This window comes from Lonchura striata, chromosome 12 (genome assembly GCF_046129695.1).
Source record: "Lonchura striata isolate bLonStr1 chromosome 12, bLonStr1.mat, whole genome shotgun sequence".
NCBI classification, from domain to species: Eukaryota; Metazoa; Chordata; class Aves; order Passeriformes; family Estrildidae; genus Lonchura; species Lonchura striata.
Window position 1 is genome coordinate 22,517,843 of NC_134614.1, and position 14,018 is coordinate 22,531,860.

The window sequence follows — 14,018 nt, forward strand, 5'->3', positions numbered from 1 at the left end:
CTCCTGCAACCCCGCAGGTCCCCCGGGTCCCCCCGAGGCCGTGACCATCGAGGAGGTGACGGAGAGCACGGCCCAGCTGTCCTGGAGGCCGGGGCCAGACAACCACAGCCCCATCACCATGTACGTGGTGCAGGCTCGCACGCCCTTCTCGGTGGGCTGGCAGGCTGTGAGCACAGGTAAGGGGGCTCCAGGGGACAAAGCCACCCTGGGGGTCACTGCACAGGGGACAGCACGCTGCTTCTCGGCGTAGGACAGGTGAATTTTTATTCCTTTCGTTCCTATCCATAGGAATGGAGGTGTTGTGTTGGAATCTGGCTGGCTAATAGTCTCTCGAAATTCAGTTTATTGCTTGGTAATGGGTAGGGTACATGTTTATCAAAGTTTTCTCCTTTTAGATAGTTTTTTTTTTTTTTTTTTGTGGTTTTGTTTCACAGATTCTCACTTTTAATTTTTATAGGGGTAAATTTCATAGGAATAGATTGTTTCTTTCTATTTCTATATTTTCCTATTTTTTTGTTTCTATCTCTATTGTTTCTCTCTATTTCTATTGTTTCTTTTATTTTATAAGAATAGATTGTCATGTAAACTGATCTTCATTTTTATAATTTTTTTTCATAAGGGAACAAGCAGATTTTCACTGTTAGAGGAGTCTATTCTTATGAAAGCTGACAGGTTTCTCACAGGAACTCATCAGGCTATTAGCTCAGCCAAAGTAATAAGGCCTGATTTTACAAGGCCTTTCTTTTAGAAGATTTTTACCTAGATGTAACACCTCAGCACCCACCCAGGGCTGCTTTGGCCAGCTCTGGCCCCTGATGTGGAAAGCAATTTCCCTGGCTGCAGAGCACTGCTCTTATTAACAAGTTTCAGGTTTGGCAACCCAAAGATTTAGGGTGCAGTCAGTGCCATTACTCACCCATTTTTCTCATGAATGTTTAAGGGAAAACAGAATGAATTCCTATCTCTTGTTGCCTTGCTGGAGATATACAACAGTAATTGTGGTCTATAAAGACATCCCTCAGGGACAGGCCGTGTCATCCAGCTTGTCTTTAAGGAGAATTATTTTCCTGATAGAGGGAAAAATGCCATGATGTAATTGCTCATTCCATCAGAGGTTAATTTTGTTCCAGTAACCATGAAACAGAGACAACAGTGTGTTTGAAAAAGAGAAAAATAAAGACCCTCCAAACCCGTTGTCCTGCGCTTTGTTTCCAAACTGCGACAATTCTGGAGAAACTCTTTAATGGCAGGATTTTCTGGGCTAAATAAAAGCAGAGGCGTTTCATGCTGCCTCTTTCACTTCTTTGCAGCTGGCAAAATGTTAGAAAGATGAGAAAATTCATCAGTCCTTCTCGGTGCTTAGGTTAAGCCCTCACCTTTAAGGAAATGAGATTTCCCCGTGCCTCTCTCCCAGCAGTATTTTAATATTTTAACACCCCGCGGGTCTCCTTGCATGCCAGTTCCAGAGATCATCGACGGCAGGACGTTCACGGCCACCGTGGTGGGGCTGAACCCGTGGGTGGAGTACGAGTTCAGGGTGGTGGCCGCCAACCTGATCGGCATCGGGGAGCCCAGCAGCCCTTCCGAGAAGAGGAGAACTGAGGAGGCTCGTAAGTGGGGCTGAGGGGGAAATCTTTGAGGAATAGATGCCAAGAGATCCCTCAGCTGTGGGGAAGCTCTGGGAGGTGGCTCCTCTGTTCCACAGAAGAACCGAGTATGAAACAGAAAAATAAATAAAAGGCCTTTTTGAATGGAGAACAAATGTTTAAACTGAACAATTAGAGACTGAATACGCAAGATAATTGATGTACTTTTAATATACTATTATTGACATATTTTAATGTGCTGTTTGCCATGGAAAATTAGTCATTTTAACAGTTGCTGGCCCCAGCACTGTCCAGCTCTGTTCCATCTCCATGTGGGTTTTAGGTCTCAAAGCTGTCACATCCATCTTCTGCATGTATCTTTTTGCAGTCCCTGAGGTGACCCCAGCTAATGTCAGTGGAGGTGGAGGCAGCAAGTCTGAGCTGGTCATTACCTGGGAGGTGAGTCTCATTCCAGCACCCAGTGAGCCTTCCATGGATTTCAAAGGGTTTGGCAGTGAAAAAGCCCAGATTATGTGATAAAAACAGCCCAGCTGGTCAGATGGAGCCAAAGGATGGACCCACCCCAGCCCCAGGGAAGTGGGAAGCAGGGACCATGGGGAGCAGGATTTGCCACCAGCTCAGCTCCCCCTGACTCCCAACACATCCACATGGCAAAATGTGGATGGCCAGGAGCCACCCGAGGGATAAAACAGGCTTGGAACATCCTGACCTGGTGGGGAATTGCTGTGCTGGCTCCCAGCTTCCTCCCTCCTCCTGTCTGGGATACGAGGCAGCAAACAGCACAAGGCATGCTGGCTTTCATTGCTGCTGATGGCAGCCAGCGAGAGGAGATGCAGAGATGAGAAATGTTTAATATTCCTTAAGGCAGACAGGGTTAGAACTTTAGTAATTTGTCTGCTCATATTTTCGTGTTGTGATGCGATGCAGCTGGCATATTTCTCCTAATAATGAACTCCACTAGACATGCTAACGCTTCCATTTAGCACTATTTCTGACCAAGCTGGCAGGATGAATCGCCAGAGATATTTCTGAGGTCATTAAAAACCTATAAATGGGTTTTTGTCCTCACCACACAGCTCAATGTGCTAAATTTCCTCCTCTGTTGGACTAATTAGTTACGCCGTGTCTCCTAAAGATACTGCAATATGTTTCAGAAACACACATGGCCAGAACATCAGCCATTGGTTCGAGATGCAATTTGCACAAAATATCATTTTTGTTTTGATAGAAGAGTGGTTTTACTGTTTTAAATGTCCAGAGGCCTTTTCTTTATGTGAGCCATCCAAGACAGAGTAGGATGCAGTCAGCACCAGTAACCCGTGCTGAAGCTCCATGGACATCTCAGGGAGGGTGCCCCATAATTATGGATTATTTTAATACTGGAACCTTTGGGTTTAGTACAGCTTTTTTAAGGGGCTGCAAGCCTCAGAGCAGGAAGTGTCAATGTGTCCAGGGTGTGTTCTTTGGGGCTTCACCTGTGATCCCAATGGTGTGAGAGCAGCTGACGTGTGTTGGGAAAGCAGGAACTGTGTCCTTGCTCCACCCCAGCAAACCTCAGGCTCTTCACAAAGCCTAAAATTGCCTCAGCAAAGGGGGCCCCATCTAGACAGGGAGGGAAGGGAAATAAGCTTTAGGAGAAGTGTCTTCTGGAGGTGCTGCTTCCTGTTTCATGGAGCAGAGGCTCTGGTGCAGGTAGGATGGGATGAATTCAAGGTTGGATGTGAGGCAGGACCTCCTGCACCTCCATCTCCAGTGCTGTGCACAGAATCCCAGATCACAGTATTGCCAAATCCCAGAATCCCAGAATCACAAATCATACAATCCCAGAATCATGCAATGACACATACAATCCCAGAATCACAGAATCCCAGAGTCACACAATTATACAATCCCAGAATCCCACAATCACAGAATCACACAATCACAGAATCATACAACTCCAGAATCACACAAACATACAATTGCAGAATCCTAGAATCACACAATGCCAGAATCCCAGAATCACACAATCCCAGAATCCCAGAATCATACAATCATACAACCCCAGGATCACAGAATCATACAGTTCCAGAATCCTAGAATCACACAATCACACAATCACACAATCATACAATCCCAGAATCCCAGAATCACACAATCATACAATCCCAGGATCACAGAATCATACAATCCCAGGATCACAGAATCATCAATCCCAGAATCACACAATCATACCATTCCAGAATCCTAGAATCACACAACCCCACAATCTCACAATCACACCGCCACAAAACCCCAGAATGCCAGAATGCCAGAATCCCAGAATTGACTAGTTTGGCAAAGACCTCTGAGGTCACCAAGCCCACCCAAGGAGCGAAGAGGACCAAGAGGACTCCATGGGGCGCAGCCGGGGAGGTCCGCGTGCGCTGACGGCGCCGTTTGTCCCTGCCCACAGACGGTGCCCGAGGAGCTGCAGAACGGGGGTGGCTTTGGCTACGTGGTGGCCTTCCGGCCCCTGGGCACGGTCAGCTGGATGCAGACGGTGGTGGCCTCGCCGGACGCCGCGCGCTACGTGTTCCGCAACGAGAGCCTGCCGCCCTTCTCGCCCTACGAGGTCAAAGTGGGCGTCTACAACAACAAGGGGGAAGGCTCCTTCAGCCCCATCACCGTCGTCTACTCGGCAGAGGAAGGTAGAGGTGACCCTCCCCACCTCCTCTCCCTCCCCCCATTGTTGGTTTTCTTAGTTTTTACGGAGACGGGGAAGTGAGAGGCGTTTTCGAAGATTTATTATCAGTCTTGATGAAGGGTGAGACATAAGAGATGTAAAATTTAATGCTATTCTATTAAAAGCTAACCTGTTTCTTGGTTACAATACTTTATAAATGTTTTTCAGCCTATCGGCTTTTGCCACACAATGTTGCTATTACTTCTAATACTAATCACCTGTATTTTTATTCCACGTGGCCTTGCTAGCTCTTTCACAGTTCTAATTCTCTAAAACAGTTCTAATTCTCTAAAACGTGGTCTTTTTGCAAGGCCATATTTTGAAACTTGTTGAAACTTGTTTTTAGTTTAATCTCTCTCTTTCTCAACAATGTTATCTCTATCCTATGGTCTTCCCAAGTCAGCACAACTTGTCTCAGTGTTTGCATGCAGATGTACAAGACTGTGTAAACTTTCTATCAGGTTTTAAAAATTCTTTACAAATCCATTTCTCACACCCATGCTGCAGGGTCTTGTTTTAGTAAAGCAGACAGGGCTCACCTTCTTCATGCAGGAAAACCAAATCTTTATTGCACAGTTCATATTTTTATGGGATTATCAGAAGGCACCGTGTTAGACATAACAATTGACTGACAATACGTTGACACTCAGGTCATTGGTCAGTAAATGGTATTTTGCATATCTATCAAACTTCTTTATTTTTGGTTAGTTTACATATTTTTTCCACTGATTCTCATGGGAGAGGCTTCTTGTTTATGCAGGTGAAAACTGTTCTTACTAAAACAGGTTCTGTTAACTGCTTCTCATTCCTTTAATTCTTTCTTATGGGAACTAGCAGGGTAACTGCACCTAGCTGAAGTAGCAGGCCTAAACCACAATTTTATAAGGCCTTTCTTTAATAATATCTTTACTTGTATGTAACAGGGTCTGAAAGGGTTTGGTTTCCACCTTGACACATCCTTTGATACCTCAGCCTTGCTCTGATTTATAATAAATGGCGAACCGTGATTAATTCTTTTCAATAGTCATTAAAATAACATTAATCATAATGAAATCTTTTTATATTAATGGAAAAGTAATATGTAATCTGGGAAGAATTCTGTGGAGATTTAGTATGAATTAATGTCCACTGATTAGAAAATGTTCCCACTTGTCCTAATTACAGTACATGGTATCCTGGGTTGAGTTTAGTAATGACATCTTATTATTTCTGAGGGAGAGGCCCAGCACAGCCTGACAGGCCATCAGTTTGAAACGTGGACATTTGTTTGCTTCTTTCCCTGTGCAATGAGGAAAATAAATCCCCTGACGTTTGGGACTAATTGAACATAGAATTGAAACGTCTTACTTCTATTTTTAACTGCCCAGAGCCAACAAGAGCCCCAACCAGTGTTTTGGCCAGAAGCATTTCAGCCTCAGATGTCGAAGTTTCCTGGGCTCCCCCATTGGAGAACCAGCACAAAGGAAGAATACAGGGATATGAGGTATGGGAAGCACTGCAGGATCCTTTCAGCAGCCAGCCTTAGGGGACACAGCAATGTCCTCATGCTGGTCCTCCTACCATGGGTGTGTTCCTGAAGTGGATTTGCTTCTCTTTGTCTCTTTAGTGTACAGGGATTTCTCTCACATGGTTAAAAACTCCACCATTCTCTCACATGGTTAAAAACTCCACTATTCTCTCCCAAGGTTAAAAACTCCCCTATTCTCTCACATGGTTAAAAATTCCACTATTCTCTGCCAAGGTTAAAAATGCCACCTTTCTGTTTGGGATCTGTCTGGAAGCACAGCCCTCCCTGAAGGCGCTGCCATGGCCAGGCTTGGGGAGGGAATGCTGACGCTGGGCTGGTCCCCAGCAGGGCCAGGGCTGGTGGCAGGGAGCAGGAGCTGTCCCTGGGAGCAGATCTGGGGTGGTGACAGGAACAAGGGGGTGCTGCCAGCCCCAAAGCCCTGCTCTGCCTCCCAGGTGCGCTGCTGGCGGCACGACGAGAAGGAGGAAAACGCCAAAAGGATCCGGACGGTCGGGAACCAAACATCCACAAAAGTCAGCAACCTGAGGGGCAATGCCCTCTACCACCTGGCAGTCAGAGCCTACAACACGGCTGGCACCGGCCCCTCCAGCGCCGCTGTCAATGTCACCACCAAAAAGCCACGTGAGTGCCAGCAGGGATGCCCTGGCAGGTCCAGCCACTGCTCCCCTGCCTCATTTCCCAGCTCTCTTGAGTCTCAAGGAGCTGTCAGACTTCTCCTTGCCAGGTTTCTGTGCAGATTTGCCAGGCTCAGCCTTTTTATTTCATTTTATTCGTGAGGTTCTTCCCGGTGTTAAGTAAGCAGAGCATGCAAAACTGAAATCACAGCTGTGCAGGCAAATTAAATATTTATCTCGGTGTTCAAGAGGGCTTTTTTCCTCTGGTCTCAGGCATGTTGAGCAACTGACTGAATCCCTTTTTCATTTAAAGCCTCATGTCGTGTCACACCTCCCATGACCTTGAGGACACAGATCAGTGGAGCAGCTCGTTAGCTTTCCAGAGGGACAGGGCTCTGGGCAGGCTGGAAGCCCCAGTGGCACTGGAAGGGATCCAGCTGGGAATTGATTCTCCTCAGTAACGTGGTGCTGTCTGTTTTTTGGTGTAGCACCGAGTCAGCCCCCTGGGAACATCGTGTGGAATTCATCCGACTCCAAGATCATCCTGAACTGGGACCAGGTGAAAGCCTTGGACAACGAGTCAGAAGTGAGAGGCTACAAAGTGAGTATTTCCATGGTGCATTCATGATTTCCCAGGTCAGATCTGGGGAATTCCTCCAAAACCAGATCCAGGTCTGTGTATGGGAGCACATTTTTCTGCAGCTCCCACCTGCAGAATTTCCTTCCGTGGAAACTTCCCAAAGGCTGCAGTTGGCTCCTTAATTGCAGATAAATAAAATGCTTTTTTAATAGCTCCCATTTCCTTCAGAAAGTCAAGCCAAGAGGAGAAGAAAGAGAATCCTCATTAGAAGCAGTTTTAATAGGACATAATTTAGCTAGAGAGAAACCTTGGGAAGAATTCAGCTCCACCACCTTCCACAAGGGTTTCATTCAGCCCAAAATTACGTTACCCTGGGCTTGGAGTTGTGAAAACATTTCCCACCAGAGCCTGAACCATGCTCCATGTTTTATTCCCAGTCTGGAATTCCAGCAGCTTGGGGAGCCTGTGCCAGCTCCCCTCAATTCCTGCACCAACCTTTAAGTGTCTTTGGTGCCTTGTATGGGCTCATCAAAAATAAGTAATTCCTCGGGGTTTTTAGTCCAAACCTCAGATGAACCTCAGCAATCTGGACCAGATTTTCACTGCATACTTTAGGTCTGAAATGCAAATTGAGTCAGTTGAAAGAGGGAGAGAAAGACTCATCACCCTGGAAAAGCATCCAGACAGTTTCTAAAACATTCTCCTTTAACTTACTGTAATAATAGCACAACCACATGGATTTATTTCCTGAATCATAGCAAAACATTGCCTATTTTTCTTCTTGCCTAGAAATCATGTATTTTATGTCACAATTTATGATATAAATTAGTAGAACTCCCACAGCTCAGAAGGCTGTTCACAGAAGTCACTTATTCTGGGAAACCATTGTTGGCACTGTATCAAATATCCCAACTCACTTTCCAGAAGCAGCATAATAAGGAGTTTCTGACCTCTGTCAAGAAGTTTTTACTTCTAGAGGGGTTTATTTTAGCCTGACCAAGGCAAGGGTTTCTCAGAGGGGCTCTACTAGGTATCAGTGCTGTGCTGAGTGCTGCTGATCAGCATCATCCTCCTGCCAGTGCCACTCCCTGCCCAGGCACTGCCATGTCCGTGCTGGTGTCCCCAACAAATCCCACATGTCCCCTGTGTCACCAGACCATGTCTGAGCATCAGGGTCAGGAAAAGAGCAGCAGCACCTCTGGACACCCTGAGGTGGACAGCTCTGAGCACAACGGGCAGCTCTGCCTCTGCCTCCTGTTCTCTCTTTCTTTGTCACTGTCGAGACAAGATGGGAATAAAATGATTCCATGTTCAGAAGGCAAAGAATGAACCATTTATTAACAAGTACATCTCCCTTTTATAGAGCACATCATGAAGACTAATTTCATTGGTCTTTAAGTAAAAACATTTCTCACCATTGGTGCACTATGAATAGCACGTGGTGGTAGAACATTTCTATAAACAATGTGAACAGAAAGAGAGATAATAGATAGTTTACATTCCTCTCAGACTTTTTCCCAGGCTTAGCCTGGTAGAAGTCTCTCTCCTTTTCTCTCTGACTGAACTGAGAATATCCATATCCCTTGGCCGCAGGTTTTGTACAGGTGGAACAGGGAGAGCAGCACGTCTGTCATAGAAACAAATAAAACCTCAGTGGAGCTGTCCCTGCCCTTTGATGAGGATTACATCATCGAGATCAAACCCTTCAGCGACGGCGGCGACGGCAGCAGCAGCGAGCAAATCCGAATCCCAAAGATCTCCAGTAAGGATGGGAGGGACTGGGCTCTGTGCCACAGGGTCCCACCAGCAGATAGCCCGGTCCCTAATTCTGATTTCATCCCAAAAGCAAGATCCAGCCATAAGAAACACCACCCTAAGTAGTTCTATTTGTATTTAAGGTTTCCAGATGCTTTTTCCTCTCTGTTACATGCATTAAATGGATTGTTTCACTGCAATTCGCTATAACCAAATACATGATGCAGAGAATTCTAAATCTATAAGGTTACTGCACAGCCATATCCTGTTGTGTGCTGGATGCATAAATATTTATTTAGGGAAATGAAGTGGTGTAGAAGAACAAACACAAAGAGTATTTTATTACACAACATGGCTTTTGCAAAATCTCCATGTCCCATCTTCCATTAATAATGTCCCAGTTTATAAGCTGCATTAAATCAGGAGCCTCTGCAATGCAGGAATATGGCATTAAAATCACAGCCATGTAAAAAAAACCCTGGGTGAGAGCAGAGCCCTCCCCAGCGTGGCTGTGTAAACCATGCAGAGGAATTTAATCAGCAGCACAGGAGAGGGAAGGGGAACTGTGACATGCCAGCTCCCATTTGGCTCCAGGCCAGAGGTCACAGAGCAGGTACGTGGCTCCTCCAGGATGGGAGGCACAAGGACCAGCTGGAATATGGTGCAATTGTGAAAAAAATACCAAATAATGATAACCAGGCAGCGTGTGAAATAATAGAACTGTGAGAGGAGCCTCAACACAACGGGGGCAGGAATTGAAATGAAACGAAAAATGGAGTTAGAGAGGTGACTGTGAAGAGGAGGAGGGGGCTGTGCTTTATCCCAGGAAAGAGAATGTAAACCTTGGGTGAGGTGGTTTGAGGGAGAGGTCAGGGATTGTTCTCTGCTCACCTCTGGCTCCTTTTTGCCCTTTCCCCTCTCAGATGCCTACGCCAGAGGCTCAGGCTCGTCAACCTCCAGCGCCTGCACCCTGTCAGCCCTCAGCACAATCATGATCTCCCTCACAGCCCGCTCCAGTTTATGACAACAATGACATCGAGGACTTCTTCTTTATAATATAAGCAACATTTAGCTAGTTGTTTTGGAGACACCCAGTACTAAGTAATATTGTGGTTTGAGTACATCTTACTACTGGAAAAACAATGTTTATGCTTCTTTAGGAATGGCATTATACAGTACTTCCTCAAAGCAAATATAGCTTTGTCTGAAGTTTCCTTGGAAACTCTGCAATGCACTGAAAACATCTGTAATATGATGTTACCAAAGCAGTTTACATATGTCCTTATATGCATATTTTTTATTATATATTTAGTGTTTTATAGAATTTTTTAAAGTTAACATATGATGTAGATATTAATTTTTTTCCTCTGCTACAAAATGCTACGGACGACATTATCACGAAAATATTGTTTGGGATTTTTTCCTTTACGACGGAGAGGTCCAAGTTGTTCTTGGCAAACTGGCTGGAATTGACTGTACAGTTTTACAGGGCAGAACTGATCCAGGCCCGGATTGTAACAGGCTGAGATTCACTGGCAGTTCCAGCGACTCCTGTGCTGAACCCAGTGCTTCTAACACACGTATCATCCAGAGCTCTGAGCAGGACAACCTTGAAACACTCCGAAGAGCAGAATTTTGGAAAAAACCACGTGCTTTTTGGTTGGTTGTGGACTACAGGACACGTAGCCAAGATTCCGGCATCGTGCAGCGAGGAGGGGCTGTGAAATTGCTTTGCCTTGATCATAATTAGCATCAAATTGGGTGGGGAGATGAAGATCCTGCAGAGCCGTGACCTCTGCCTGCGGTGACACAGCGGGACGGCCACCGGTCTCGCGTTGGGTGCACACCCAGCTCAACCCTTTGGAGATCTAATTCCAAGGAAATTCCTCACGTTCGGGGATTAATTCCAAGGAAATCAGAAAGCTGCTCTGGGCTTGTTCTTTGGGACACATCCTTGGTAACTCCACCCTCCAAACAGCGCTTGGGAATCCGGCCCGGGGTGGGAGCGGTGCTGCCCCAGCTCCGGGTTATCCATGGAAAAGTGGGAATCTCCCGGAGATCCCCGCTGGAAGTTTGCCTTTCCTTAGAAACTCTTCCCAGACGCCTGGAGGCAGAACAGAGTCACACCAGAAAACGACAATATCCACACTGGAATAATTCTTCTCAAGAGAAGGACTGTTTGTTACTACGGGGAATTTTGTAAGTTCAGACGGGATAACGCTGGAAAAGGCAATGGAATTTTCTATACAATTTTCAACTTTCAATGCGCTGCAGTGGTATTTTTTTTTTTTCCTCCTGATAGCTTGAATTTGCCTGTAACTTGTCTCTTTTGCTTACAAAATAATACAGTTAACTTTTAAACCTTCTAAATATATTTATTCAGTAACTCATAATCAGGATTCCACTTGTGTAAAAGTCAGGGTTGTTGACCAGAGAAATATTGTCAGTATTTCAAGCTGTGTTCCTTTCTTAGTTTGATATGGTTACTTCTATGTAAAAAAATAAATAAAATAAGAAAAACCTAAAAAAAAAAAATCCACAAAACCAAGAAAAATGAAACAAAAAAAAAAAAGCTTCTGTAGTTTTCTCCCCGGTGTAAATGATATTTATCAGTGATCTAGCAGATGTAATCTTTTTTTAAAGGTATTGGTAATAAATATTCTGTCATTTGTAAAGATACCTGTCTTCCAGGAGCCTTTTTCCTCCACTTTTTGTTCTGCCCAGTGAGAAATTTCTCCTCAGAGCCTGCTGAGACTGTCATTGATGTGAAGGTACAAGAGATGGTTTAAATCAAAACTTGGTGAAGGCAGAAAAAAAAAATCTATTTATACACCTCTGGTTTATAAATCTGTTCATAAAAATCACTTTATACACCTCTGTAGACCTCTGCTTTCAAAACTGATGAACAAACATGAGCAGGTGAATTTTGGGTTTGCTCTGTAGAGCTGTGAGCTGTCCAAGCTGATGGGGATGGTGCTGTTGGAGCGTCTCTGACGCTGTGGCTGGAGCAAAGCCCTTCCAGGCTCTGCCTATCCTGGGGATTCCTGAGGATTTTGGGAGCATGGTTTGGATCCACCGAATGCACAGCAGCCACATTCCGAGTGCTTTCAGGGGTGGGAGTTGTGTGGTGCTGGCTGCATTCCAGCAGAGCAATTCTGCATTTCTCTGGAGACCTGTGAGCCTGCTAGGGGACTTTAACCTCGCCCATGATTAACATGCTGTCAATCAATGCCAGAGCCACGCCCCCTGTTTGCCCATTGGCTGTCTAACCACCTCTTAACCAAATATGGTCACGGTTCTAGCAATTTCTTTGTTCTTTGTGCTCTCATTGGTCCACACCCCTGTCTGTTTACCCTTCTGTTTTCCTATTGGTCACTGTAGTCCTTTTCCCGCCCATGCCATCAGGTGATTGGTTGTTGCTGTTAGCTCCGCCCCTTTGTATCAGTATAAAAACCTGCGCCCTGCAGCTCTCCCTGTCTTTGGCTCTGGGTCCTTGCTGTGCGTGGGTGATGTAAATCACCCCTGGGAATGTGTTCAGAAATAGATTTAAATAACCAGCTGTGCCAGAGAGCAGCTGCTGCTGCTGTGGGGTTTGCTGTGTGCTTGGTGGGGCTCTCTCCTTGCAGGGACACCTCAGGAACGCTGCAGCACACCCCACAACGAAGCAGGAAAATAAACGGGCCCCGTAGCACAATTCTGTTTGTAAAAAGAAAAATAAAATTGCCATTTCCAGAGGAGCAGCACCTGGGGCTGCTGTCCTGGTAGCAGCAGGGCAGCAGCAACGAGGGGGTTGGGAGCTGGGTTTGAAGGGATGGAAATGAGGATTGAATAATTCTGTGCTGTGAGCGTTTGGGGCTGGAGATCTGCCGTGGTGTGCCAAAACCTGACACAGCCCTGGGTGTGGCCAGAGATCCTGGACAAATTCCTTTTTCCATCGTGCTGCCTGGAATGAAGATTTTCATCCAGGAATCATGAACCATGAGGAAGAGCTCAGCCAGGAATTTTCCTCATCCTGCACCCTTGGCTTTTCAGGGCGTGAGATCCCACCACTGAAGAAGTGAGAAGAAGAAGTGAAGAAGTGAGATCCCTGCACTAAAGGTGAGCTGGCTGCACCTGCAGCCTGGCTGGGGAAATGCAGCTACTCCTGCTTTACCCCAGGTTGGATTTGTTTACCAGCATGAGTAGAGGTGTGGCAGCTGGCTCTCCAAGCCATCCAGCCCTGCCTGTCCCCGAGAGCACTCATCCTGGAAATACCGAGGGCCTGACATGCAAAATATATCTAAATATATTGCATTCATGTCTGCATTAGCTTGCCATTAATGGGAATGGAATTATATGCAGAAATTTATTTATTAGGCCACTTGAAGGCATGATAAACAATACATTCCAATAAGTGAATTCTCTTTAGTCTCATTTTTAGGATTTTACTCATGAATTTCTGATTTTAGAGTGTTAAAGTTGGGCTCCTCAAATCCAATAAAAGCACATGCAGGAGAGACATTGGAGGCACCAACGTTATATTAATGAGCTACATTACTTTTGATGGAGAAATGCTGCTTCACCCAGATGAGACTGCTTCATTTATTATAATTATTTTTAGTCTATAGTTCCTTGGAACTCCATTTCTTTAGTTACCTTCCAAAGACCTTATTGGCTGGATCAAATCTTTATTTTTATTCTTTAACATGTTTAATCTAGCTCCATGGACAGGAGGTTTCTTGGAATTAGAAGGAATTCTGCAAGACCAGGAGGACTTCAAGGCCCATGAAGTAGTCAGGCTCTAACTGTACATCAGGTGCACAAGCAAATGAATTTTTGTCTTAAATAATCTAAAAAAACTGGAAGTTTTTGGTGTTTTATAAAGTCCTGAGACAGATCAGAGAATCAGAATATTCTGAGTGGGACAGATCCCACAAGAATTGAGTCCAATGGTCCCTACAGGGATGAAACCACAACCTTGGTGTGATCAGCACCATGCTCTGGGTGGCTGAGCTGATCCCAGGTGTTCCCCTCCATCCCAAAATGCTGCTGTGTCACCTGCAAGGCGAGGTTGGGTGCCTTTGGGCAGTGCAGGGGACCATGCACTGTCCCCACACAGCGTGGTCTGGCTGCACAGGCACACTTGCCCTGACCCAGGAACTGCATTTCCATGGATGTTTTTCAGGTGGAAATTCATATTTTCATTGCAAAGGCCAGGTGAGTGTCCCTGCTCTCATGGTGGCCTTGCTGT

General features: G+C 45.5%; 1 protein-coding gene and 1 long non-coding RNA gene across 6 annotated transcripts in view; one reads left to right on the top strand and one right to left on the bottom strand.

Moving 5' to 3' along the window:
* Window positions 1-11,465, top strand: part of LOC110469855 (contactin-4) — a 276,501-nt gene extending 265,036 nt beyond the window's left edge. For all 5 annotated transcript variants that reach the window (XM_021529011.2, XM_021529010.2, XM_021529016.2 and 2 more), the window contains 9 exons: window positions 18-176; window positions 1,461-1,610; window positions 1,975-2,045; window positions 4,042-4,276; window positions 5,679-5,794; window positions 6,274-6,460; window positions 6,942-7,054; window positions 8,627-8,795; window positions 9,712-11,465. In XM_021529011.2, the coding sequence (XP_021384686.2) occupies window positions 18-176; window positions 1,461-1,610; window positions 1,975-2,045; window positions 4,042-4,276; window positions 5,679-5,794; window positions 6,274-6,460; window positions 6,942-7,054; window positions 8,627-8,795; window positions 9,712-9,812 (1,301 nt within the window). In that variant the 3' untranslated portion in view covers window positions 9,813-11,465. The remainder of the gene's footprint in view (window positions 1-17; window positions 177-1,460; window positions 1,611-1,974; window positions 2,046-4,041; window positions 4,277-5,678; window positions 5,795-6,273; window positions 6,461-6,941; window positions 7,055-8,626; window positions 8,796-9,711) is intronic.
* LOC144247000 (uncharacterized) overlaps window positions 1-14,018 on the bottom strand; it is a 708,772-nt gene that overhangs the window by 502,593 nt on the left and 192,161 nt on the right. The window lies entirely within an intron of this gene.